Source organism: Hetaerina americana, unplaced genomic scaffold, assembly GCF_022747635.1.
Source record: "Hetaerina americana unplaced genomic scaffold, ioHetAmer1.1.p SCAF_2, whole genome shotgun sequence".
NCBI classification, from domain to species: Eukaryota; Metazoa; Arthropoda; class Insecta; order Odonata; family Calopterygidae; genus Hetaerina; species Hetaerina americana.
The window spans coordinates 55416541-55443352 of NW_027286763.1; the positions used below are offsets into that span (position 1 = coordinate 55416541).

Genomic DNA, 26812 nt, shown 5'->3' on the forward strand with positions numbered 1-26812 from the left:
CTACTCTTGACCTTCTGAGTAAATGGGTTGAAACTTTGAAACACTCCTTCCCGCCATAAAACACCGCGGGCAGTCACCTAAAGTAGCACTGCACAAAAATGATAAATTTTCAAATGCCTACACAATCTTGGTGACTCACTAAGAGAAAAGATGAAAGAATAGCGAGAATTATGAAGACTGCACATATTTAAAGGCTTGAGAAGTTGGTGGTGTAATTCTATAATCCCTCCAATTTCAAACCTTATACAACGAAATGCAGTACAAGATTATGGAATACCTTTGACGTTTGAATAATTTCCTGCTCAGGGGTCTTCCCTCTTCGAACCATTTGGGCGATCCTCTACCTACATAGTACAGTTTATAGCTCTTTGCTAACATAATTTTCCAGCAGCACAAATAATGTTATAAAGATGTTGGTTTAAAAAAGGTTTTCTTTTGCAGGAATAGTAGAAATATACATATTCTCAGAGGAGCTTCTGCAAATAGGAGGAATTTGATGGCAACGGCCTTGAGTGAGTATGAAAACATGTAGTAATTTACAGCTTGAAAGCTTGGTCGTTGAGGATAATCGTAAATTGAAACTTTTCGAGATTTGGATTTTAAGCATAGAAAGCTGGGCATGATGGGGGAAGATTTTTGAGAGGTATTAGGGAGAGTAAACACGGAGCATTTCGGGTGGCAATAGAAGATTGAATACTGACAGAGAATATTAGATAAGCTAAGTTAGCAGGAGAATAAGGGTAACGCCACGTTGGACGGAATAAAGGGAGGTAGAATGTATGCGAAATTGAAGACGACATTATTGCGGCGTAGGGAGTTCAGCTGTTAATGTCGTATTTTAGAAGTGTAATGATGGCTAGTCTTTGTATTCATCCAAAACCTTCTTAAATCATAATCGGTAGGTTTAGGATGGACCATTAATAAGTGTCAGAAGATAACGTATCGGCAATGGGAGCCAAAATCACTTTACTCTAATTCCGACAAAACAACCCATCACGGAGGCGAAATGAACTTTCACGTTTGGGAGGTGGAGGAGGAAATCGGACTAACGACAACTCACCGTTGCGTCCTTAATCGCATTTGACGATTCTCTGAATTGATAAAATATCCCGCGATAAAACCTCTATGTCATTAAACCGACGAGGAAGCCATTCTTGGTCAGCAAGGGAGGAGGGGGAAACGGTTGGGATGTGCCGGCTGTAGGGAAGGGTGGGAGGAAGGAATCAGCGGAAGAAGGATGAGACGGAGGGGACCCCTCAATTGTTAAGCCGCCCCCCCACTCTCTCTCTCCCCGGTTCAAGATCATTCCCCACTTCCATCTTCTTCCCCCCCGATCTAGTTGGGTGGAAGACGAGGAGGGGAAGGGGGCACTTATCTCATGGAGCAGGACCCCGGTCATCACCCCTCTACCCTTTGCTCCGCCAAGGGAGCCAGCACACCAAGAAAAACATTTGCCCTTCTCACTCCCCTCCCTCCCTCGGCGACGATTCCCTCCTCTCCGCGGACGGCGACAGTGCTGGATGTGACTAGTGGAGAGCCAAGAGCGAGCAGACCGATCCATGAAAGTTGCGAGGGGAGAGACTGCCGTGTCGTTTTTCCGCCATCCTTCGTGCGAATATTCTCCGAAACCCACCCTTGCCGGCCGAGGACGCGGAAAGGAGCGGCGAATGAGGGGATAGAGGCGTAGGAAGTGAGGGGCTGGCACGGGAACGAGGATGTCTTCGCAATCGTCCCCTTCGAGGGATGACCACTATGTCGTGCCGATGTTTTTGCTGTGCGTCTTGTGCATGGCGGCGGCTTTCTCCTCCGTCTTGTACGCCATCGCGGCGAGGGCGGACATCGAAGAGTTGACCGTCCGCCTCTCGTCTCTCGAGTCACGGGGCTGCTGCCCCGCCGTGGTGAGTGAACTAGCCGCGCAACAGAGCAGACCCCTGGGAACGACTCCCGCTTGCTCCCGCCAACCCCTCGTCCTTAACATGCCCACCTTTCATCCTCCTGACTGCTCGATCCCTTTCTCCAGGGTCTATCCACGTTCTCGATCCCCTCCTAAGTTACTCACAATTGCCAGAAGATCAATTCTCTCAAGTTCTCTCGCATATATTCCGTTTTCTCTGCCGGACTAGAGCTTTCTTCGAATCGCAAGGTGGATTGGCATATCAACATTCATAATTTTCTTCGATTCGCGTATCCAGGATATTTATACTTTAAAGTCACTAGGCGAATGATTTTTACACATTAAAAGTCTCTACTTTTTAAATATATTTCTTTTGTAATATTACACGCTACGATTCAACCTTAACGTCATTTATCTTCCAGTAGAGGATTTTTCTCAATTAGTTATCATTGGCATTCTACGGATGAAGTTAGATTTTCGGTGGACACATGTTAAACGCCACTACTTTTCTAACCCTCGCCTAACGAGACAACCGGCACTACCACAAACCCTTCCCCAATTTCGCTCACTTTTTCATCCCTTCGTTCCGTCCAATATGCTCATTATGTTCCTACCCTTACCTCGTTCTTTCCGCTTTCGTGGTCTGTAACATCCCATCGCCAATAAAAAATGCCCTGCATCCATTCTTCTTCCTCTTCTGCGTTTCTCCCAAAATCCTAACTCCTCCACCACCATTGAAAGTACTTCGTTTTTTTTCCTTTTCGTCAATTTTTCTTTCCTATTCTCTTCACACCCACATCTCAAAAGTATCCAATCCTCGCCTGTAATCTTGGTTAAAGGCCCAATTTTTCTTGTCTTCACACCCACATCTCATAAGTCTCCAATCTTCGCCTGTCATCTTGGTCAAACGCCCAATTTTGTTGTCGGAAAAAACTAACGATCCATATCAAAGTTTTCACTAATATTTTATGAAAATCCTTAGTCAATGTCCCTTCCATCAACTCCATCTTCCCTTAGTCTTGTATAAGTATTTGTCGCTATAATACAGAAAAATCCCACCAAAGAGCTGCTCTCAAAATAAAAATCATGTATTACATCCTAGAGGAAGTGCTAGAATCAAAGGGTACTATCATTGAATGCTCATGGATTACGCCGCATGTTTTTGCCACTATTTTTCACCCTCACAATAGGCCTACCCCTAATAATATTACATCATAAATGTCTCTCCACGCCTATAGTTTTTTTTTCAAATTTTACCAAATATTTTCAGATGCACAGATGGTCAATGGCAATGGCTTTGAACTCGCTGATGCTGATGTCTTTGATTGGTCATGCTAATGTGCAAATGTATGGTCTTCCCGAGCGAAGTCCATTTACCGCAACATTTCTCATTTCACGCACGCTATTTTCACTTTTCCCAGATTTCTCACTGCATTAAGGTATTCCCTAATATATATGGACATTGGAAACCCTTTATCTCGACAAAATAAATGCCGTGAGATCCATTAAATAGGAAATAATTCAAACTTGAGGAAAAACTGTTTTTTTTAATATAAGAAAGAGAAGGTGATTGTATATAGTCTCCTCTTTCCTAGTTCCGCATGTCATTGTGTGAAATGAGATTCTCGCCGAGGGGAAATGTGGCAAATCAAATTACGTGCAAAGGTAAACACTGGGTGTGTAATTTATTCATATAATTGAATCCCAAAGAAATTAAAACACCTCTAAGTAACTTACGTTGCTTGCAGTTCTTCCCCAGAAAATAAGTGAATTGGAATGCACATACGTAAGAATGAATTGCAGCCGGAAGAAATGCAGTTCTGGTCCATTTAAAAAAATGACACTTTTTAGATGATTGTTAGCATTTAAACCGTTTAAAATAAAATACGTAACGATAACCTTGGTCTACATAAAGAGAGAGATTTTCTGCCATTCAGCGGCTTCTGAAATCGCATTTGTCGTATTTTACGAGGGCTCTATACTCAAGGTTTTTTCTTCGGAGATCGGTTACGCACGAGCATATAAATACAAAACATATTCATTCATCAAAGGACGCAAAAATATGTAACTACTTGGTACCCACCGCCCCATAAATCAAGATAATTCAAGATAAAAACATGATTAACTGTCTTCCCAACTTTTGCAGTCTCGGGCGAATATAGCGGCGATCTGTTGTAAACAATGTAAATGGCTGACTTTATGTCGCAATTTGACTCTCCATGAACAAAGCAGTCTGAGGAATGAAATTCGTCAATATTATACTATTTTACGAATTCTCCAGCTCAATTCTTAAACTATCGACTAATTTTAATGATAATCATTGGCGTCGGAAGTGGAGAAACGGAGGGGTGGAATCCTGAAGAACTCTCCAAAGAACCAAAATACTAAATCGGTCAGAATGCCCTCACATCATCTTCACCCATGTAATACGAGATTTTTGACATCCATTCCATTGGAAGCAAAAAATAACTCATAAACTAGAGAAAGTTTAGCAACAGTCAGTGAATTGAAATGTATCTTTTGTTACAGGAATAAAACCAAGGAGAACCGTTTCGTTTGTCCAAAATTTGCCACTTCCAGTATTGCATTAATAAAATACAAAAACTAATTCATTTATTGGAGTTCACTATTGTTTAATCAACCCTCTAATCACTCTTCTGCAGACCCTCTTTCCAAAATTTCCATCTTTCATGCATGCATGCATGCGCTACTGGCGAGGGCCATTAATTCTAATATTTGAAACGCTATGCGAGAAGAAGTCTATCTATCATCGGAACAGAAAAGTAAATCATTACGTGTTTACTATTAATTCCAAAAAATCGAATTTTAATAGCGATGGAAAATAGCCGATACAATCATTCTTCCCAATTTAGGAGCGACACATTCTGTAGATCTGCCTAGGAAAACACGATGAAATTGTCTCGTAATCGTCGGGTGCTTGGGATAGTGGAAGGATGGATTATTACCATTAAATCACTGGAATCAAAACGACATAAATTAATAACTCTGACACTGTTATTTAAAAGGTTGAAATTAAAAAATACACATCTAAAGAAGAAAGAGATTTCGAGCGAAAATTACGACGAATAATAAAACCATTTACATAATTTTAAAATAATAAACAATGCGTATAACGCCTTTCAGCTCATAAGAAATGTACTGGAGGAAGCTCAGACATTATTTTTATACTATAAACTCGTTAATTTTTTAATGGGTAATATATTTAGCATGGATATTGATGTATAACATGGATGCATAGATTTTTTTCATAGACAAATAGTTGTTATTTTTGTAGAATTCTAATGAATTAAAGATGCATAAAATAAAATAAATTTGCTGAAAATTTCCTTAGGATTTCATAGAAAGTACTTCGCAATGACTAAGGGAGTTTATACTTACTTATTTTTGAGTTAAAATGAGCATTAGCTCTGTATCCTCACTGTGTATAATCGAGTTTTTTTTCTCGGTTGTCAGGGCCGGGTCACGAAGGATCCCGTAGATACAAAGCTAGAAATACACCTACTAATATTAAATTGAGTCATCTCCAAAAGCTACTGTTTTTACCGCCATGAATTGTACTCGGTATGTGAAAATGAACTCATTTTGTACCAGATCTGCAAAAAAGGGATTCTTAAAGTAACGAAAGGCCGAAATGAAAACAAAATATTTACTCGGTATTACTTAACAGCGAAATATACATTACAACATAAAAAAGATCTTTGGTTCTGAGGTTCTCTTTTCTTTTTCCTGACATATCAATAAACACGTTAAATTCTATGTCGCTTCTTTTTATCTCAATATTTTCGCCGAAAAATGCAGCACAACTGTGACACATTTTGTTCGCATTAATTCTTGCGTCGATTTATCTTCCACGGCTTCCTATTTCTACACCAACGCCGGTGACAAAGCTTCTAGCACTTATTCGTCATTTCCTGTCATTCTCATTCATACACAAGCTCCCTTACTCCAAGATCCTTAAAATGTAATCGATAAGGATAAGTGCCATCAAATACACAAGGGGAGTTATTCGAACAGAACCGTGCGCACAAACCGTCCCCAAGGACCACCGAAGCTCATTAAATGAACTTTTAATACGTATTAACAATGTGCCAATACGAGTTGCCAATCGGCATTATGTTTGTATTTTGTCCCATTATTTGAAATGTTTCGTGCATTTTCTAATTATGATAAATTAGGTTGCTTTCAGTGAATTAGGAGGAAATTAAACTCGTGTCTCTGATGAAGATCGTTGTTTCGCAATGTTGGGATGTATTTGGCACAACACGGCACGCGATTTTCCATCCATCCCGCAATTCAATAATTTCCAGACGAATGCTCTCCCAGCTGATTTTCACTCTCAACCCAGAATGCGCACCGTCATCGAAAATGAATGAAACTTGTACTTGGTGTCTAATAAGTCACGGGGAAAAAACTATGTATGCTTTCCTTGCTGGTAGAAATGCCAATGCAGCCCGCATGGTTCGAAAAATAATGTTCCGACGGCCTCGAATATTGCACATTCTCCCTAAATGAGTTGATTCAATGAGTAAAACGATCGGCTGACTAGTGATAACACAACTAGTCAAGTGGTTAAAACTAATAATATGGCCCTGGAAATTGGAAGCCTACAATTTAGGAAAAAGAGCAGTACAGACGATAGAACACACCCTGAAAACGTTCTTCATTTAATGAAACGATTTGTATCAATCGCGGGCCCCGGGGAAAATCGGAATACTAGAGATTCTTTTCTTCTGGCCAACGTTAAAACTTGTCGCAAAATAAGTCAGTGCTTCATCCCCATGTAAATGTAAACTCTGAGAGTTCCATCCGAATAGCCAGTCCCACAGATTTATTTTAAATCGTTTCCCATATACATTAAAGAGACAAATATGTGACGCAATTTTTTCTTTCGCTTTCTCGTAGGAATCGACAATATTTGTAATCATCTGGGTTGTTTTTGCAGAGTGGCCGTCTCTTCACATACTTATATCATTATCTCCAGAGGCTTTTCAGTTAATGCGGGTTATTGATATAAATACTGAACTTTGGCGGATGGACAGCTGTGTATTGTTTTCTGCTGAAGAAATTCAAATTTTACGCGTATTTAAAATGCACAGTTTATGCGAATTCGAGAACAAATCGTTTGTACGAATACGTGACGCGTTGTGGCGCTGCTTAGGATGTTGCGAAAATTCATTGACGACGCGAACATCACGTAGATCAGCTTGAAGACAAGGACTTGATTTGCCGTGTATGGCACGCGGAGCATTTCATATGAACTTTTTGAATGGTCGATACCTATTTCTAATATTCATGAAGGTTATAACGGTACAAAACCATCACACTTGCACACAAAAAACTCAATTGAAAATTAGAAACGTGGCTTATTTTCCTCCTTTAAGAGGGGAAGTTTATATTAAAATGGGAAAAATAATAAGGAAATGCAGAATTATCAATAAGAGCGATGCAACTTTTGGTTATAAGCTCAGGTCCATGCTTGTTGTATGCCATTGAGTGAGCATATACCATCAAAAAATAAAGTTGTAGTCAGCACTAGGCATAATAAATGAAACTATACCAATATCACAGATTCCAGGGTCACATAAGTTTCTTGGAATGACCCATGTAAAAAATTAATAATTTGATTGCAAAACCTTAGGAGATAAGTCACGACTGTATGCTCATCAGGAAAACCAGCAAAAAGTTGGTAATGAGAATCTATAAAATGAGAGACAAATCTGCCAATGAATCTTAATTCCTAGTGTCACCACTAAGTCAGAATTCAAGAACTACAGTGGTGTAATTTTGGGAGGAGATGGTAGGGTTGATAACTTCCCTCCGAGTATAAGATTTAAATCGAAAACATTACACCTTTATCATACTAACAGTGAGCAAGTACACACTAATAATTATCAGGAGTAAAAAGTATGCATTTAAACTAGAAATTTAAGGAATATAGTATGTTTCCATATTTCAGAGAATATAGAGGGGCTAAACTAAGCAATACATTTATCCTAAAAGATCTTCACCAAAAAAGTTAGCATTCCCTCCAGATATGATACCCTTGAATTACTGGTTTAAAAGTAAGGAATACAGAGTGAGAAATTTTGAAATTACAACATGGTTAGAGATTTTGAAGAGTAGTTGTTTTAACTCTTAACCATGATAGATGAAAATAGCTTAATTTTGACACTTCTATACCTGCACCAAGAGCTCAAACCAGCCAATTGAGAAGATTGATGCTAACTCTCCTCGGTTCTGAGAAAATGTGGCTGAAGAAGGGCAGTCATCAGGCAATCAATAACTCTATAATGATGTCTGCTGGTGAGGGATCATCAGAATCTCCAATCAATTCCATTTTGCCCACTCAATACACTTCCTTTGCTGCTTGGATAGCGCCTATTGCTTCTCAAGTGGCAAGATGTCAGCCTAACAGGTGACCACTAGCAATAAGAAATGGACAGATGAATTATGAATTGGTTTCATAAATGGTACCTCAGTTTTACCATAGTTAAAATTAATTTCCTGAAAGAGATAGCTATTAATGTGCTCATATCATTATACATATATATATATATATATATATATATATATATATATATATATATATATATATATATATATATATATATATATATATATATATATATATAAGTGTTATATATATATATAACACTTTTTGAAAGTCTCACGGACGTGAATAATAATGTATAACACTTAGCACTAGTGGACACAGACAAAAACACAGAAACACAATAAAAAGAGACTCACTATTTTTCGAATTTTCGGTGGTCGTTGCCACCTTTATCAAGGAAGAGAGGGACAGAACTGAAGGGAATACGAGGGCTGGAGCGATGGATGGAAGGGGAAGGTGGGGAGAGAATTCCGAAGGGACGGGTTTGGAGGGGCAGCATTAGAAGGGTGGGGAAAATGTAGAAGGTGATGGGGGTGGAAGGGGGATGAAAATATAATTAGAGCAGGGTAATTAGTGCCTAATGTTGATTCCTGGCCAGTTCCAGGACTCCAAGAGCCAGATGAAGGATTGCTCTAATGTTTTCAGTTTCAGTGGAGGATCAGAGGGTGGGAGGGATGCTATGATGGATACACTATAGCATTTATCAAAGGGAGTGTTGTGTTCGGAGGCGTGTTTGGGGATAGGGAGCATATCAATTAAGGAAGAGTTTTTGCATGAGGCTCGGTGGTTGTTGATTCTGATATTGAGGGGTGTGGTGGTCTGCCCAATATAATAGGCAGGGCAAAGGTGGCACTTCAGAAGGTACACTACATTGCTCTTCCTCCAACATTGCATCTTCCTCCTCTGGCCACATGGTACCGATTCCCTGAAAGTTTTCATTTCTGACCTCAATGCTTCGTCCTCTGTCTCCTTCAGTTCTACAGTTTCCTCCTCCCAAATCACCTTCCTGGATGTAAATGTTACATTAAGAAACCAAACATTTCACACCTCTGTACATATTAAAACCACAAACAAACAGCAATACTTACACTACAATAGTTGCCACCCATATCACACAAAACGCTCCATTCCTTACTCCCTATCCATAAGAGGACACAGAATTTGCAGTGACCCTGATTCCCTTGATTATTTCCTTTCAAGTCTACACTGTTCCCTCCTCAAAAGAGGTTATCCCGAATACCTCCTGAAGAAAAGAATCCGAAAACATGCGTACACTCCCAAACCTTCCTCCACCGCGGAACCCCACCCTCTTTCAATTTTCACAACATACTTCCCGGGCTTAGAATCTATACGATCAATCCTAAAAGACCTCTAACCTATCCTAAAAAATCATAATGCCACCGCCAAACTTTTTCCCAAATGCCCCTCAGTTACTTTTAAACGCCCCGCCAACCTATCCGATCTCCTCAAATCAACAAATCCACTCCTTAAATCCCCAACCCGTCCTAAAACCACTCCAACGCCATGCAATAAACCCAGATGCAAAACATGCCCTATTTCCAAAACCAAAATCCCATCCCTCTCCCACCCGCTTTTTAACTCTTGTTGCCACCTTTGCCCTGCCTATTATATTGGGCAGACCACCACACCCCTCAATATCAGAATCAACAACCACCGAGCCTCATGCAAAAACTCTTCCTTAATTGATATGCTCCCTATCCCCAAACACGCCTCCGAACACAACACTCCCTTTGATAAATGCTATAGTGTATCCATCATGGCATCCCTCCCACCCTCTGATCCTCCACTGAAACTGAAAACATTAGAGCAATCCTTCATCTGGCTCTTGGAGTCCTGGAATTGGCCAGGAATCAACATTAGGCACTAATTACCCTGCTCTAATTATATTTTCATCCCCCTTCCACCCCCATCACCTTCTACATTTTCCCCACCCTTCTAACACTGCCCCTCCAAACCCGTCCCTTCGGAATTCTCTCCCCACCTTCCCCTTCCATCCATCGCTCCAGCCCTCGTATTCCCTTCAGTTCTGTCCCTCTCTTCCTTGATAAAGGTGGCAACGACCACCGAAAATTCGAAAAATAGTGAGTCTCTTTTTTTTGTGTTTCTGTGTTTTTGTCTGTGTCCACTAGTGCTAAGTGTTATAAATTATATATATATATATACATGCTTTTATAGACGTAATACGGAAGTGCCGAATAGTACACTACACAGTAACAAACAATATAGAAACACAAAAAAAGGATCACTCACACATTATTTCTTGATAATTTCGACGGAATTCTACTCCGTCTTCATGGGTAGGTTAGAGAAGTAATGACTCATACTGTATTCCTTTTTTTGTGTTTCTATATTGTTTGTTACTGTGTAATATATATATATATATATATATATATATATATATATATATATATATATATATATATATATATATATATATATATATATATATATATATATATATATATATATATATATATACACACACACATACATATGTAATCTCTGAATTGGGAAAAACTAATGAGTATATTGCAAAAAATGGGAATAGATTGGAGGGAAAGGAGGCTAATCCGCAACCTGTACATGTCTCAGACTGCTCAGGTGCGGGTGGGAAACGTGGAGTCCGGATGGGCCGTGTTAGGAAGAGGTGTAAGGCAGGGTTGCCCATTCTTACCGTTGCTGTTCAACCTGTATGTAGAGGAAATTATTAAAGAGGCATGGGAGGAACTGGAGGTAGGAATGAAAGTGGGTGAGGAATTTGTAAAATCGGTTAGGTTTGCTGATGACCAAGCTTTAGTTTGTCAGTCAGCCAAGGGGTTGCAAGCATTCCTGAGTGAATTGGAAATTCAGTGCGACAGGTATGGAATGAAAATCAATATTAATCAAACAAAGGTTATGCAATTTTCTAGAAAGAAAAAGGCTAAGCTAAACATTAAAATAGGAGGGCAAAAACTAGAGCAGGTAGAACAGTTTATGTATCTTGGAAGTGTTTTGGACCAACACGGTCAAAATAGTAGGGACGTAAGGAGAAGAATTGCGCTAGGCAAAGAGGCTATTACAAGGAGGAGGGAGTTGATGACAGGGACGTTAAGCAAGGATTTTAAGAAAAGACTCGTAAAAACTTTGATATAGAGCGTAGCTATGTACGGCGCGGAAACGTGGTCATTGAAGCAGGAGGATAGACGTACAGTCTGGGCTTTAAATTCAGGGTCATAGCTGTAGATCCATGACTCATCTCAAGTTATGTCATTCTTTAAAAACATGGGTCATCATTCGCAGCTAGAAGTCCCGTAAAACTGCAGCATGAAATTCTTGACACAGGCGAGATAAAAGGGAATGTGATGAGAGGGCTGCTGGCCATTCTGAAAAAGGACTTTGCCAATTGTTTTTTAAAGTGGAAGAGATGTTGGGATAATTGTGTGAGGTCCCAAGCAAGGTAATTCAAAGGAGACTAGGCATTATTGTTCTAGGTAGGCTATTTTCTCAAAATATTGCATGGCTGGATCCTTTCTGGATAGACTATATATAAGTGTCATTATATTTAAACCAATTAACTTTTTTCACAGCCATGCAATACATTTTTTGAGTAGCATACTTATTCCTTGGGAGGTGCAGATCAATCTTCCTAATGATAATGCTGTATTTAGTCCTTGATGTATTTTTTTGAGAATTTCAATTTTTCTGACCCTAGTTGCTTATATGAATATGTAAATCTCCTGTATTCTTTTTTAAGTGAACATTAGGTAAATACGCTTTGTTTTTCCATAGAATTTTCACTATCTGATACACTTTTGAAGGTTCAGGTGTGTACGCAAGGGATTGGAAGTTGGGGTCGAGGGTAGGGGAGGGAGTTGATAGGAATGCTGGGGCAGAAGAATGGGGACGCCCTCAGCCTGCTGACTGTTGCACTCAGCCTGCTGACTATGCAGGGAGCTGGGTTTTTGATGTCCATAGTATACAATTATTTTTCATACTTAATACAGTCTCATTTCCTTTTATACTGTATATACGAGGTCTGTCCAAAAAGTATTTCAAATTTCCACGGGTTACGTATATTTGATATTTGATTTTTTTGTGGCATTATGTATGGTACTTATGTCTCTCCCTTATGCCGAAAAGTTCTGCCATTTTGAATGCTCATTTAATTGTTGGCAGCTGTTTTACTTGGACTTGTTTTGGCCTGTCTTCGATTGTTGCCTGTTCCAAAAAATGGATCAAAGAATCTGTATCACATTTTCTGTGAAAAACGAAATTAAGTGCGCGGACGCATTGCGAATGTTCACTATGGCATATGGAGAAGCTACCTTGGTCCGAAGCAACATTTATCGGTGGTACAAAGTGTTCTCAGAGGGCCGAGAAGATGTGAACGGCGAAGAGCGAGCCAGACGCCCAAGCACGTCAACAACAGACAAAAACATTGCTAAAGTGAAGAAAATAGTATTGCCAATCGTCGAATCACCGTTACAGAAGTTTCTGAGGACCTAAACACATTGATTGGCTGGTGCACTTCGATTTTTACCAATTATTTGGTCGCCGCGAAATTCGTACCAAAATTGCTCAATTTCAACCAAAAACAGCAATGCATTAAAATTGCTAATGATTCTGTCCGTGATGACCCAAATTTGCTCCAGAGGATCATAACTGGTGACGAATCGTCCATGGAAGAGATTAGGATAGATATATACAAATGTCAGTAATTATGTTGCATTGTAAATTATAAAAAATGTATGAATTGAGACATGATCATCTATGAGTTTCATCAGGAGAAGAGACACATATGAGTATATTACCAAGAATAATTTCATTATCCTTATAAAAAATATGACCACAAATATAAAATATCAATTAAATGAATGAATTTTATCAGCTAGGAACTTCATTCCATTTTAATATCATTAACATACTTGGAAGCAATTTTTTGAGCTTAGCCTTGAAAGTTGTTGATGGGAAAACTGTAAGAATGAAAATTGGAATATTAGCATAAATTGTATTCATGAAATAAGTTTTAGTTACCATTTTATTCCAAGAAACTTGATTTTACAATAAACTATAATTTAATATACATAATCAGAATTTAAAGGAGTCATCTGAAAACATCATACTCAAAAGCTACATTGCTATAATTACTAATACTTTATATAGTCATCACTAACCTTAATTTTTTTCACTATCGTAGGGTATACCACAGTCACTTCCCTCCTCCAGCTGCTTTACTTCACCACCCCAGTGCAATTATGAGGATCTCAGTTTGGTCTTCAAATATTGGAGAGGTATTAAAAAGAGAATTCATGAAATGGAAAAAAAATCATAAGATTGGTAGTCACAATTAATGAAAAGTTTCTTTTTAATTAAATGTTTATGCTAAGGTAAGGAAGACTTGACTCCTCTGTTTGATGTTTTTTATACACAATATATACAAAGTATTTCTGGCATTAAAAATTTGTAAATTTTTACTGAAAAAAGGATAATATACAAATATATGATTTTTGTCAGGGATTAGTTGGAAAATTGTCACTGAGACTTTATAAGGCAACATTTTTGAGTTATACTACAGCCTTTTATTTCCAGATATTTTTTAGGAATTTTAGGCATTTGGGTGCATGTTAAATTGAGTTAAAGCAGATAGAAATTCACTCTTCATTCCCATTATCTCAACTTACCGTACTACCTGCTCATGGTCCAGTATGTGCAAATGGAGTAAAAACTCCATTGAAACCAGCAAAGTTTAAAATAGATTCTGATTCGAGCCCACAAAATTCCTCATATCTCCACTATGAACCACTAATTTAAATAAACAAATTTATTTTAAACCTGCCTTAGGAATTGGACAGCAAAGGGGTGAAGACAACTTCCTTGCTGATTAGTCATCAATAAACCATCATATCCTTTCATTTCATTAAAAAATATGGTTTTGATACACCTTTTGAAATTCTTCTGTGTATAATGAAATAAAGGTATATTTCCTCAAATGGGAATAAACTTACATTCAGAGTTCACCGAAGTCTTCCTCTTGCGCTGCACATTTGCCATGCTCTCCATCCTTCTGTTGATAATCCTGAGAACAACTTTAGCTGCGAGAGAAATCAAACATATTGTTCTGTAGTCCTCACATGATGAAGCCTTCACCTTTTTCGGAATAGGAGCTAACACTGACGCAAACTAATACAAACTCGCAAAGTCTTCCAGCCAGATTCCTTTCTCATAGATACTACGAATCAGTCCATATAGACTATTCTTCTGACATTTTCCTAAACCTTTAAGTAGTTCTGCAGGAATGTTGTCTACCCTCACAGCCTAATTTGATTTCAACTCCCTAAATGCCCTTTCTATCTCATCGTTGAGTATGCCTGGAACTAAACTAACTTCCTCTATGTCTTGCTCCTTTTCTATTTCTAACATTGTTGGCCTAAGTTCTTTACCATATAGTTCTTCTATATATTCCTTCCATCACTCTTGAATATTTTCTGGGTCAACTTTTATTTTACCCAACTTATCACTAACTGTTAGCACAGATCTTTCCTTCTTACTTCCTGATAGTGATTTAATCTTGCTGTATTGCTTTTTGCATTTGCTTGCTGCACACCAATTTCACCCTTCCTCTGCAAACATTCAATATCCTCGTACTCTGTCTTCCACCATACTTCTTTTGCTTTATTTGTTGCCTGCCTCAATGTATTGTTTAACTCTTTGTATTTCCTTTTGCCTAACTCTGTGTTTACATTCTTCCATTTTCTTCTCTCTTCTATCTTTGTAATCATCTCATCTGTGATCCATGGTTTCCTTGTCCTTTTCCCATTAACATTTCCTATAGTTTCTTTTGCAGCATTCAATTTCCCTTTCTTGATACATTCCCATTCTTCTTTGGGAGTAATCAGCTCTTTACTGTTATTCATGATTTTGCTAAAGCCTGCTGATACTCCTTCCTTTTCAATCCATTTAATGCTTTTATATTTCATTAGCTAACCTGCCACCCCTGCCTTATCTTTTTGAAACGGACGCTACACGTCATAACAATTATATTGTGGTCAGAGACTGCATCCGCTCCTAGGAAGCTGTGAGGATTGATCACACTGTATCTGAACCTGTGCATAACCAAAATATAATCTAACTGATACATTTCTGAGTCACCTGGCATTTTCCATGTATACCTATGCCTTTTTTGGTGTCTAAAACAAGTGTTGTGATGACTAACCCCTGTCTTCTGCAGAACTCAACTGCTTTCTCCCCGCGGTCATTCCTCGTGCCTAAACCGTAGTCCCCCACCTCATCACCATCTCTTCCTTCGCCTACCGTCGCATTCCAATCCCCCATCACTATCAAATGTTTCCCTGCAGGAACACACGCGATCATGTCCTCTACCTGATTGGATATGCTGTCGACTTCTAGCTTCTTATGATTGCTCAGTGGCATGTATACCTGAACAATGACCAAGTTCATCAGTTCTGCTATTATCTCTACTACTAATATTCTCTAATTTTCCTGCCCTCAACATTGCCCTAACATTCCAAGTTCCATTTCTTACTAGTCTGGTGTTCTTCTTCTGCTTCTTCTCTCCTGCTGATGTCGGTTTTCCTTTGCAAGGGTTTTGTGAGATAACAACCACAGAAGCCTTGGCTCTCCAACTGCTGGGCATGACACACAGCCAAATCCCGCAGTTGCCAAGACTCAAATTCTTGATAGTACCCATCATTTTATTCTTGGGAATGATAATCGAGATGATTTCCAGTTGCCTTCCTCAAGAGTGTTTTTAACGTGAAATCATCACTTAATGGCCACCCCACTGGGGTCAGATGGCTTTGCAGCTGCCTCACTGAAGAACAGACACTGGGACTGGTCTATGGACTACCTTTTGTCTGGCTCCTAACCTTCAACCTATCTTGCATGTGTGACCCTACCAGGAGCAATCATTATTGCTCCAGCCAGCACAGCTGTAGGGGTCATTTGAACGCACAAGCCCTTCCACTACGTCAAGGTTGTAGTCTATGGGAGGAGTTATATATGTATACACACAATAATAATATGAGTATGTATAATACATAGACACACACAAACTTGGACAACAACAAACAATATAAGAACACATAAAAAGATCACTCACCTGTTATTTCTTGATCATTTCGATGGAATTCAGCTCTGCCTTCATTGGAATAAATGAAAGTAATCATATATATAAAATATCTTTGAAATGGAACGCTCATCGGCGACACACAAATATATAAAAACACAGATGTAGATTTTTAGAATATAGAGACACAAAGAAAGGACACTCACAATTTGTTATTTTACGTTTCGACAGCACGGCTGTCGTCTTCAGAAACCGCCGTGCTGTCGAAACGTAAAATAACAAATTGTGAGTGTCCTTTCTTTGTGTCTCTATATTCTAAAAATCTACATCTGTGTTTTTATATATATATATATATATATATATATATATATATATATATATATATATATATATACATATACATAGTTCCTATCCCTTTTCCTTATATCTGTTTCTATATGTATGAGTATATATGTATATATATATATATATATATATATATATATATATATATATATATATATATATATATATGTATATGCATATATGTATGTATGTATGTGTATATATACACACACATATATTTATAAATATAAATATAGAAGGGAAGTCTCATGGATATGAAAAATAATTTAAACAGAGAACGGAGATAGCCCTAGCACACAAAAACACAGAGAAACGCATACAAATGAAACTCACAGGTATTCCAAATTTTTTGGTGACCAAACCACCTTCCTCTGGGGAATGAAGGAACTGAGGAGATGGTTTTAAGAGGAGATGATGAGCATGCTGGATGGACGGGGAAGGCAGGGAAAGATTTGGAAGGGGAAGAGTTGGTAGGTGAAGGTTTGGAAATGTTGGATTGATATGGGAGGTTTTGGGAGCAAAGGGGGATTTCCAAATATTTTCATCCCCAAAACCAATGCAGAAAGTACCTCAGGAGAGTATTTGATTGATTTCCCACTGATGGCCTATGATATCACCGCTCATAAATTTTGTGACCCAAGATGATGTACAGACAAATGAGAAGTTAAATTTTTCTATTGGCTCAAAAAAGGGGCTGTATATTTTGTTACAAAGCATTTTTATTTTAAAATCCAACTTGCTGAAGGGTTTAAAAAATCTGATCAAAGAAATATATTATAATTATTACTTTTATTCTTCTTATCCTTAAGATACTTTACAAGAAAAACACATACTTTTCAATCAAAAATTTTAATAAGGGATATTTTGGCACTAAATGAGCCACATGTTCTAGCATGCAAGTTATTCTCCGTAATGAAATCATTGTGATTACCCAGGACAAATCTTTAGGTAGTTTTGATTGTCATGAATTGTACCCTGAAATCATTATTCATTTTATTTTTAACTTACATAATTAACAATGGATCGATATGTACTTGTTTCTGTTAAATTTAGGAAATAATTGGGTATTAAAAGGCAGAGTGCACAATGGCTCATTATCTAAGCTAAAGCAATTGATTTTTTTATGAGGCAATGTAAACTATGATACATTTCAACAAGAATTCATTTTTGACAAAACTTAATTGTTGAGTCCACAAGCAAGTAGATTATTCATTATGTTCATTTGGAGAAAATCTCTTGATATGTGCACTCTATTAAATTTATTGTAATTTTAATAATTTTCATAGTGAAAATTTTAATTTTGCAGATGATATATGTTGTTTATACAAAGCATATTTTATCATGCATTCCCCTATCTCTTATTTTCAGGTAGACGAGGGCAGTACAACAAGAGAAAAACATAAAAGCCACGATGAAGCACAGATCAGAAATCGCTTTAAAAGGTCTTCACCACAGAATAGAGAATTCTTAAATGAAGATGAGACGGAAGGTATGAAGTGATAATCGATTATGCAGATTGATAATCTATGCTAGCTCTGGTGTAGAACTTATTATGGGCTCTCTGCTAAATAAGTGATTCCTGATATTAGTTTATTATGCTAAGATATAAATATATAATGCGTAAATCTTACAATAAAAGAATGACTAAAGTAATGCAACAGAAGAAATTAACAAAAAACTAATTTGTTTTCCAAAATAAGAATATCGGCCTAGTGAACTAGCTATTTAGTGATGATATCACATCACATGCTAAAACTTCACTTATAAGGAATTACTGTGATCATTAGGTAATCAATAAACCTTCCAGGATACAGATTTTGATGTTCTATTAGAGAAGAAAAATGGATGAACTTCTTACTGTAGAATCAACCAATGAATTGTGGGCTAATTGTTATTTATTGAACTGTATTAACAAGTGGCATATTGTTTGCAAATTAAGTGTTGCGTCACATTTTCACTTTTTCTAGTCAAATATCACTTCATTATTTGCATATATGTTCTGAGCAATATTCTAGCTATTTTAATTATGCCTGGTTGGAATCTCTTTGAGTTTTACTGAACATTGATGCGATTTTTTTCTTCTTCCTCACTTTAATGATTGGTCTTCTTGGTAAGTTAGATATCCATTTAATATTCATATGTATATCAGTGATCACCTTTTCACCATATTAGAGAGCACTTTTTTATAATATGAGATTTTTCACATTTTTATCATGTCACAAAGAAAGACTTTCCCCTCTGCATTTAGCTAAGAGCAGTCTTGAATACTATCATTGATCATTGTTAGTCATTTTTGAAGTGACTCATTCAAAATTCCAGCAAATCAAGTCATGGTAAAAAAGAGTTGTTCCCTGAAAATGCTAAGCCAGTTGCATACGTGTACATACAAACTTTTCCATATTCCTGTTTTTTTTTAAGTTCCAATTATGTTCAACTTTTGTGTGCTTTTATATTAAGGCTTCTTTTTGCATTTACTTGCTTATAGCATCAAGCACTCAAAGAAGGTGACACCTTTTAATGATAATTTCCATGAAAGAAGGCACTGTCTCAGACATTACTTCAAGGAAGTCTTTCATATTGGGCATCGTTAAGGAAGGAAGACTAACTTAGCAGATTCAGCTACAATTTTTATTTAGCATGGTTTCATTGCAAGGCAGCATCATCAGGGTGATGATGATGCGGATGATGAGCTGATGATTTTGCCTTGAAATTAAACCATGGCCATTTTAAATTTAAAAATGTTCTAGTGAAATCCACTAAGTTAGTCTTTCCTCATTTATGCCTAATATATCCATGAAGATTAGTGATTATAAATACCTTGAACATATTACATAGCTCAAAAGATGGCCAGTTGGAGTTAAAAGTCACAACCACATAAAATTAATTTTTATTGATTAAAATCCAAATTAACTTTTTAGTTAGCTCTAGCTGATTAAACAAAAATATTTTTACCTCCATGAAAATTTATGTAAAAATCTTTCTTTCCATTTCTCAAAGAAAAAATGAAATTATAAAAGTTGACAAACAGTAAAATTTCCGCAAATAAGAGAGAAGTGCTCTTTTTAAATCAATGAAAAATACCGATTTTTGCCATTTAATATATAATTTTGATTTTGAGTAAAAAATAGGATGAAGCAGCCAGTTGTAGTATAGCGTAAAATACCTCATTTGCCTCATAAGCGGCTGATCTTTCCTGGATCTTAAGTTGTCACACTTGGTCATTTATTAACTAAATGAGAATGGCCTGTGATAGAAAACATTGGATGATTGGATTTTTTTATCAAAAATCATATATTTTTAGATTAATGATTCAATTCATTGGCAAAAGGCTTACTTTGTACATTCCTACTGATTACTGCTCCATAGGTCCCACAGTACTGTTGATATTCACCTCTTCAATTGACTGCTATTATCTTCTGTCTGCTTCTAAACAGATGTTGCCAGATCTGACAGAAGACGTGGTGGTGGTGGTGGTAGGAGACGTGTGGGAGCTCGAGAAGACCCAGTCTTGAGAGGGGTGCACAGGATGACCGGCAGTTCACCAACACTTGCTCTACACTTTGATGGAAACACTTCAAAATACTCGGTTGGACATCGACACTATGCAGGTAAATTGGGTCCTTCATGAATCATCCATAATCAGTGGCCTACAATACAAAGATTGATTTATTGATGCTTCTCTAAAATCAAATTTGTACCAGATAATCTCTTCATGCCCTCATATTTTTTCCTTGGACTTGGCATCAGAGATAGTACATCAATACAGGCAGAAGACCTCCAGCATCACCTGTCATCAGCAGAGAGACACAACATCTTTGTGGATTGCCTAAAATGTGCCAAGGAGAACCACTTAGATGGATAACTTAGGTGCTAAAACCTTTCGAGAGTACCTCTTCCAATATGATCTTTCTAGACTTATATGGGGAGCATGGACCCTTTTGTGAAGAAAACAGTCTGTTCCCCTGAGATCATTCATAATATAAGGACTTGAGTGAGAGCTTTGAGTTCATGTCTATTCAACAATGTATCCATAGAAGAAGCTCAAGTTCTATGTAAACTCTTAAAAGAAGAAGGAATAACTGCATTGGTTGCATTTTGAGATATTATGACCTAATGAAAATTGATTTTGTGGGAAATGTGTTTAGGAAGAATTACAGAGGAAGACTTCCAATAAGATTGATGCAACAAATAATCACAGGCATAAACAAGAATAAACACTCAGATAGAAGGAATAGGATATGATGACCCTGTAGAAAAATTGAGTGGAGAGCTGCAACACACAAATCCTAGGATTACTGATAATTTGTAATGATTTGGAAGGACCCTAAAAAAAATGGCTTGCTTCCTTAGTGGCCTATTTTGCATCTTATTTCCTGCCCTACTTCCTAGCCTTTCATCTTTTGTCATCACTTCCCCTACTATCATTAAAAGAAGCTGCAGTGTTGAAAGCCAATTTGGTATTGTAAGATGCTTGCCATTTTTTATGTGGCTGAAGTATACTAATGTTCATTGTGTGAACTTAACTGAAGCTGAAAAAAATGAGGAGATGGGTTTTAATATTAGTTGAACATTACCTGGGGAATATAATTATGAAATATGCATGCAGAATTTTATTATATAATTATATGTGATGAAACCTGTCCTAGTTGTATGGTGGGATTCTATTTCACATAGAAATCAAATTCAGAATTCGGAAACTTGTGAAATGCCCAAATTATATTATTGATTCCACCATGGATTAATTCATTCATTTAACAATAAATGAAACTAATTATTTTTTTAACATTACCCTGATCTAAATGGCCATAAACTACTTATTTGCCTCTCTTTAACAGTTTCTCATTAGCATGAGATGGATATTTTGAAGATTTCCATTATGCTCAGAAATCAATTAATACCAAAAGTAAAAAATGTAAACATTCTCACTGTAATTTTAGGTTGTTTTTTATTTTAGAGTGGGCCCAATCATATCCATGAAAGTATGAAGTTTTAAGTCTATGATCAGGTCAAATAAATTTAATGATATTTATGAAAGTCTTTTACCTTCAGGGAATGGACGTTTAAGGCATCCTGATGGTATATTCAGAGATTGGAGGATGAAAGAATGGAGTGGCCGCTTCAACAGACAACATCGTCTACAAGAAAATGATGGAACTCTAAGTATCAGAGAATCAGGAATATATTTTGTTTATGCTCAGGTAAGAAAATATAAGTACTTAATGGTGAATCCTTGAGGCATAGTGATCAAAGAGAGAAAGTATTAGTAATATGACTAAGATTTGAAATGACACATTCCCCCATTTCATAAAAGAGAATGTGGGAGATTACATCTATTTGAGATAAATGTTCTCTACTGAGTTAGATGTCAAATGAAAGAATGTACATAGGATAGTTATTGATATAGCCAAGAGAGACTCATTGAATGTGGAATGAATACACAGAAGATCTTTATGGCAAAGAGGTTAGGCTGGCCAATTTAGAAATTGGAGGGGAATATGACGTAGACAAGGATATACGGGTACAAAGAATACTAGATACTGAGATAAATAAGTATTTCTGGAGATGGTGATGAACAAGGCAGTATGAATAGATGATATCCTCAAAGGATTACTAAAGAGTTCAGGGAAAAATAAAAGGAAGGGTTTCTTTGAACTTATTCACAGTATTTTTGAGGGAGGTATAGGGCCAGAAGATTTCTTAAGCTCAATTTCGATCATAATCTCCAAAATATAAGGTAGATCAATGTGAGGACAATCTGGCAATATGTCTAATTTGTCAAATAGCAATGGTATTTCTAATAATCTTCAATGGAAGGTTACAATAGTTTAAACAACTACTAAGACCATTTTGGGTTTAGAAAGGGCAGAGGGATGTGTGACACCATTGCAGTGATGATAACATTAGTAGAAAGGAATAGCAAATACAAGCTTGTATAATCAGGATAGCAGTCTTTGTTTTTTCGTGGACTAAGAGAAGGCATTTGACCATTAAGAGAGGGCTAAGTAAATGGAGATTTTGTGGAGTTTAAGGAGTAGACTGGAAGGATAGGCAACTTGTTTAAAATTCGTTCATGAATCAGATGGCACAGATAAGATTAGCAGAAGGAAAATGGGTATAGACAGTGGCGTGAGGCAGGGTTGCCTGTTTTCACTAGAACTCTTCAGCATATATTCTGAGTATAAGTTTATGGTAGCATGGGAAGAGCTTGAACAGGGAGTAAATAAGAGATGATTGATATCTATGATATCCACCCAGTTATTATGAAATGCTTTACAGGAACATTGCGATGGGTATGGGTTGAGGATTATCTACAAGAAAAAAGAATTAATGAGATTCTCGAGATATAGGAAAGTTAAGTTAAACATTAAAGTAAGAGGAAATATATAAGAGAAGGTAGAGCAGTAGAGCAATCTTCTGATATGGCTGTCTTATTTTAGTGAATATTTTGCTGCAATAATCAACACATTGCACTAATGTAAGAATTCCATGCATCACAATACAAAATTTTGAATCTACCTCTTGTCTGATTCAAGTTTTATCATTTATTTTCACTTACAGCAGATTTCACAGAGCTCAAGTTTGAGGATAGTGTTCCCTTAGTTCATAATTAACATCAGATTGAATCCTTTTTATAGCAGGAAACTTTTATCTAAATTTTGTGGACACAAGTAATCATAATTTTGAAACCATAGATTACCACAATTAAATGCTAACAAAAGGATAGTGTTCCCTTAGTTCATAATTAACATCAGATTGAATCCTTTTTATAGCAGGAAACTTTTATCTAAATTTTGTGGACACAAGTAATCATAATTTTGAAACCATAGATTACCACAATTAAATGCTTTTAACATTGAGGCCAATGTATAGAAAGATTTTACAATATTTATTGCTTGCAAGATAAATAAATTATGAATTAATTCAATTGTTGATATAGCTAAAATTTTATTACTACAGGTAGGTAAACCATTAGAGGTAGATTTTGACATTCCTTGAAAACTAATACACATCCTTGAAAATGTGGCACTCTTAAGTTGTAAAATTCCATTTTGATAGTGGAGGGGTTGCACTGTATCAAATAATTTAGCATACAAGCTCATGTATGTAATTCAGTATTAACCACTCCCATAAAATTTCGCTAACTTAAACAGCCTAAAGGTGAAAAACACAAAAAATGAAAAAATGTTCATTTGGTGAAAATACTAATCTTGGATTTTTAACATGACAAGAAAATGCTGGTTAGTGGCCAGCCTTAGGCATAATTAAATTAACTTTTATGGGTATTATCAATGCTTTGCAAAAGGCTCATGATTATGAATATATCATGTAAATTTTACCTATAAACGAAATGAAAATTATATTCTCTATACATTTTTTGTTTAGGTGTACTACCTAGATGATCATGATATCAATGGCTTTCTTGTGTTGGTCAATGAGACACCTGTGCTTCAGTGTACAACAATGACCCATGGAGGTGTGGGTACGAAAGCCAATACCTGTTTTACTGGTGGAATGGTTGAACTACATGCAGGAGACACTGTATTACTGAGAGATGTGGAAGCACTGCGGTACTCAATATTTGAACCAGAGAAGAGTTTTTTTGGGCTTTTTAGAGTAGCTCAATTCAGCAATGGACCACGAGAAGGACCCTGATTTTCAAAGCAGCAAGGCACTAAATAATCTTCCACATTCTTAAATCAATGCATCCTAATAGGATTATTTATTTTAATGAAATACATTAGACAAAGATTCTGACCATAATTTTTGTTTATTTTATGAGTAAGGAATGAATGTAAGATTTATGAAAGACTGTATTACCTGTACTTGTAAACAACGTGTTCAACAACCAAGAGATATGATCTCAACAACCACCTACATACAACAAGAGCTCCAATAGCCTATTTTTTAAACATCTAAATGTGCTTCAATGAGTTGTATCCTAAGGGCTTTAGGTTATGATTACTGGGAAATTCCATCCCACTACAGGGATATGCATAAAATACCCAACCTCGTACACACGGGAAATTTGATGCAATATCATTGTGGTGATCAGTGGGGAATTAATCCTTTGCTACGTATCAGCACACATACTAAAAAACATTCAGATAGAGTCCCATGACTGTGTGCAGGAGAATAAACTCCTTGAAAGGGACAATTACAGGCACTCAAGACACTCCTGGCATACCTTTGTTGGAGAATAGCCAAAGCTATTGACAACTATTGCAGAATGGAATGCTAATGAGACATTTTTAAGAGACAAAATGATTTTAGAATAGTGAATTCATTGAAGCTTTTCCCTACCTAAGGCAATACCTAATACTGTATGGGCAAATGTTACAATGGCTCACAAGAAGAACCAGCTGATAGCTTTTCTTAGTATTTTAATTTGTGGATGCACAGGGTAATACCACAATACTAACATAAAAATTAATGATTTACATTAGCTTAATCCTAATCATTTCAAACTGCTTGGCATACTTCTTGATAACACAAATCCAAATTATGGTTCCTGATGTGAGAATGTCTTGTGACCTGCTATTCTTAATGAAATAATTCCCCCCAAAATGTAATTAATGTATTAGTGGTCATTATTTCCCTATCATGACATGCCCTTCACACAATGCCCATTTGGGTTAGGCAATAAAAAAGGTTAATTTGAAATAATCTTAGAAAACTAACAATATTTTACTAATATTTTTCCTGACAAAATAGCAACTAGGATCAAAATAATTATGCATCACCATGCAGTATAGCAGCAACATAGTTAAAATTTTAAGATGAATTTCATTTAGTACATATTTTGAGTAATTGTGGTGCCTTGTCTCAGTTTGCCTACTCAAAGCAAACTACTATTCTTATTGCTTTAACAGAATTCAGATTACCAAAGTTTGGGTGTGACAAAATGCTGAAATTTGGGAGTAGGAATAGCAATCCCAACATGCAATAAGATTTACTCATCCCATGTCCCAAGTTGCATGTACCTAACGACTTGTTTTCCTTCTTCCTTTTACTTTTTGTTACTTCTTGTGTCCTAATTCTAAGCAACAATTACTCTTGTTGGAAGGATATTCTTTCAGTAAGGGGGCCTACTAATCAACAAGCTAGATTTAAAAGTTGAATATGAATGTGTTGGGCACAATATGAAGTGTCTTGACATGGAACTCACCATAAGGATACTGAAGAGTTAATGGAATGGGTGGATATCATTTGTTCAGTAGATATAACCTTAAGCAATATGCTATTCATTCATGGTTTATGTCAAATGCACCATCTTCGTATAGAGGACATTAGGTTCCCCATTATTTGCGGTAATTCAAAAAAATCATGGAATTTCTTGCCAATTTCAACCATCACATCACTGGATAATAGTAGGCACATCATGGCAATTTTACTTTGGATGAAACTGTTTCCTATCCTTTTGTGTCTGATATTACTTGTCAAATGACTTTATCACAATATTATTTACTAATAAAGATCAGTAAAAGACAATTATTTCTACAGATAATGGATATCTTTATCTAAGAACTGCTGGAGTGGCTTGGGGATCTATTGGTGGGAGGTAGATAATCAACTACTCCAAGAAGGCGGGCACTCACTTGGATGTCTCCTCTATTACGGGGTAAGAAATCGTGAGTGAAAAGGAAACACTCAAGCAGATGCAACACATGCTGACTGACATAATTATATCATTTTGCATACTGAAAGTTAACTCTTGTAAATAATTTGGAGATTGATAATTATGTTCATAAGTTTTCTTTTCCTCGCAATGATATGATGCAAAAGCAAGAAAACTCTGTTGTTTCAAAATTTGTAATTTATATGCCACGGATTTTGATACAGTGTATTATATTCAAACCAGAAGATGTATGCTGTATTGAAACAAGTCGCAAAAAAAATACATTTTGTGGAGCAGTAAAGTTTAGTCCCACATGTATCATGAAGGAGTTCCATCAAATGGTGTTATACACCATTGCAATATGTAACAAAAAACGGGTAGACTGGAGGTATAGACAACTTATCTGGTACCTTTATGTCTCAGATTGCACAGGGGCAGATTGTGAATAGATAGTTA

General features: G+C 36.7%; 1 protein-coding gene across 1 annotated transcript; it reads left to right on the top strand.

Annotated features, from left to right (window-relative positions):
- The first annotated feature begins 1521 nt into the window (after window positions 1–1521).
- Window positions 1522–25147, top strand: egr (TNF superfamily member 12 eiger). Its single transcript, XM_071585178.1, has 5 exons — window positions 1522–1898; window positions 18109–18229; window positions 20175–20348; window positions 21790–21938; window positions 24124–25147. Exons 1-5 carry the CDS (start codon window positions 1716–1718, stop codon window positions 24391–24393), a joined length of 897 nt encoding a protein of 298 aa, XP_071441279.1. The 5' UTR covers window positions 1522–1715; the 3' UTR covers window positions 24394–25147.
- Window positions 25148–26812: the final 1665 nt, after the last annotated feature.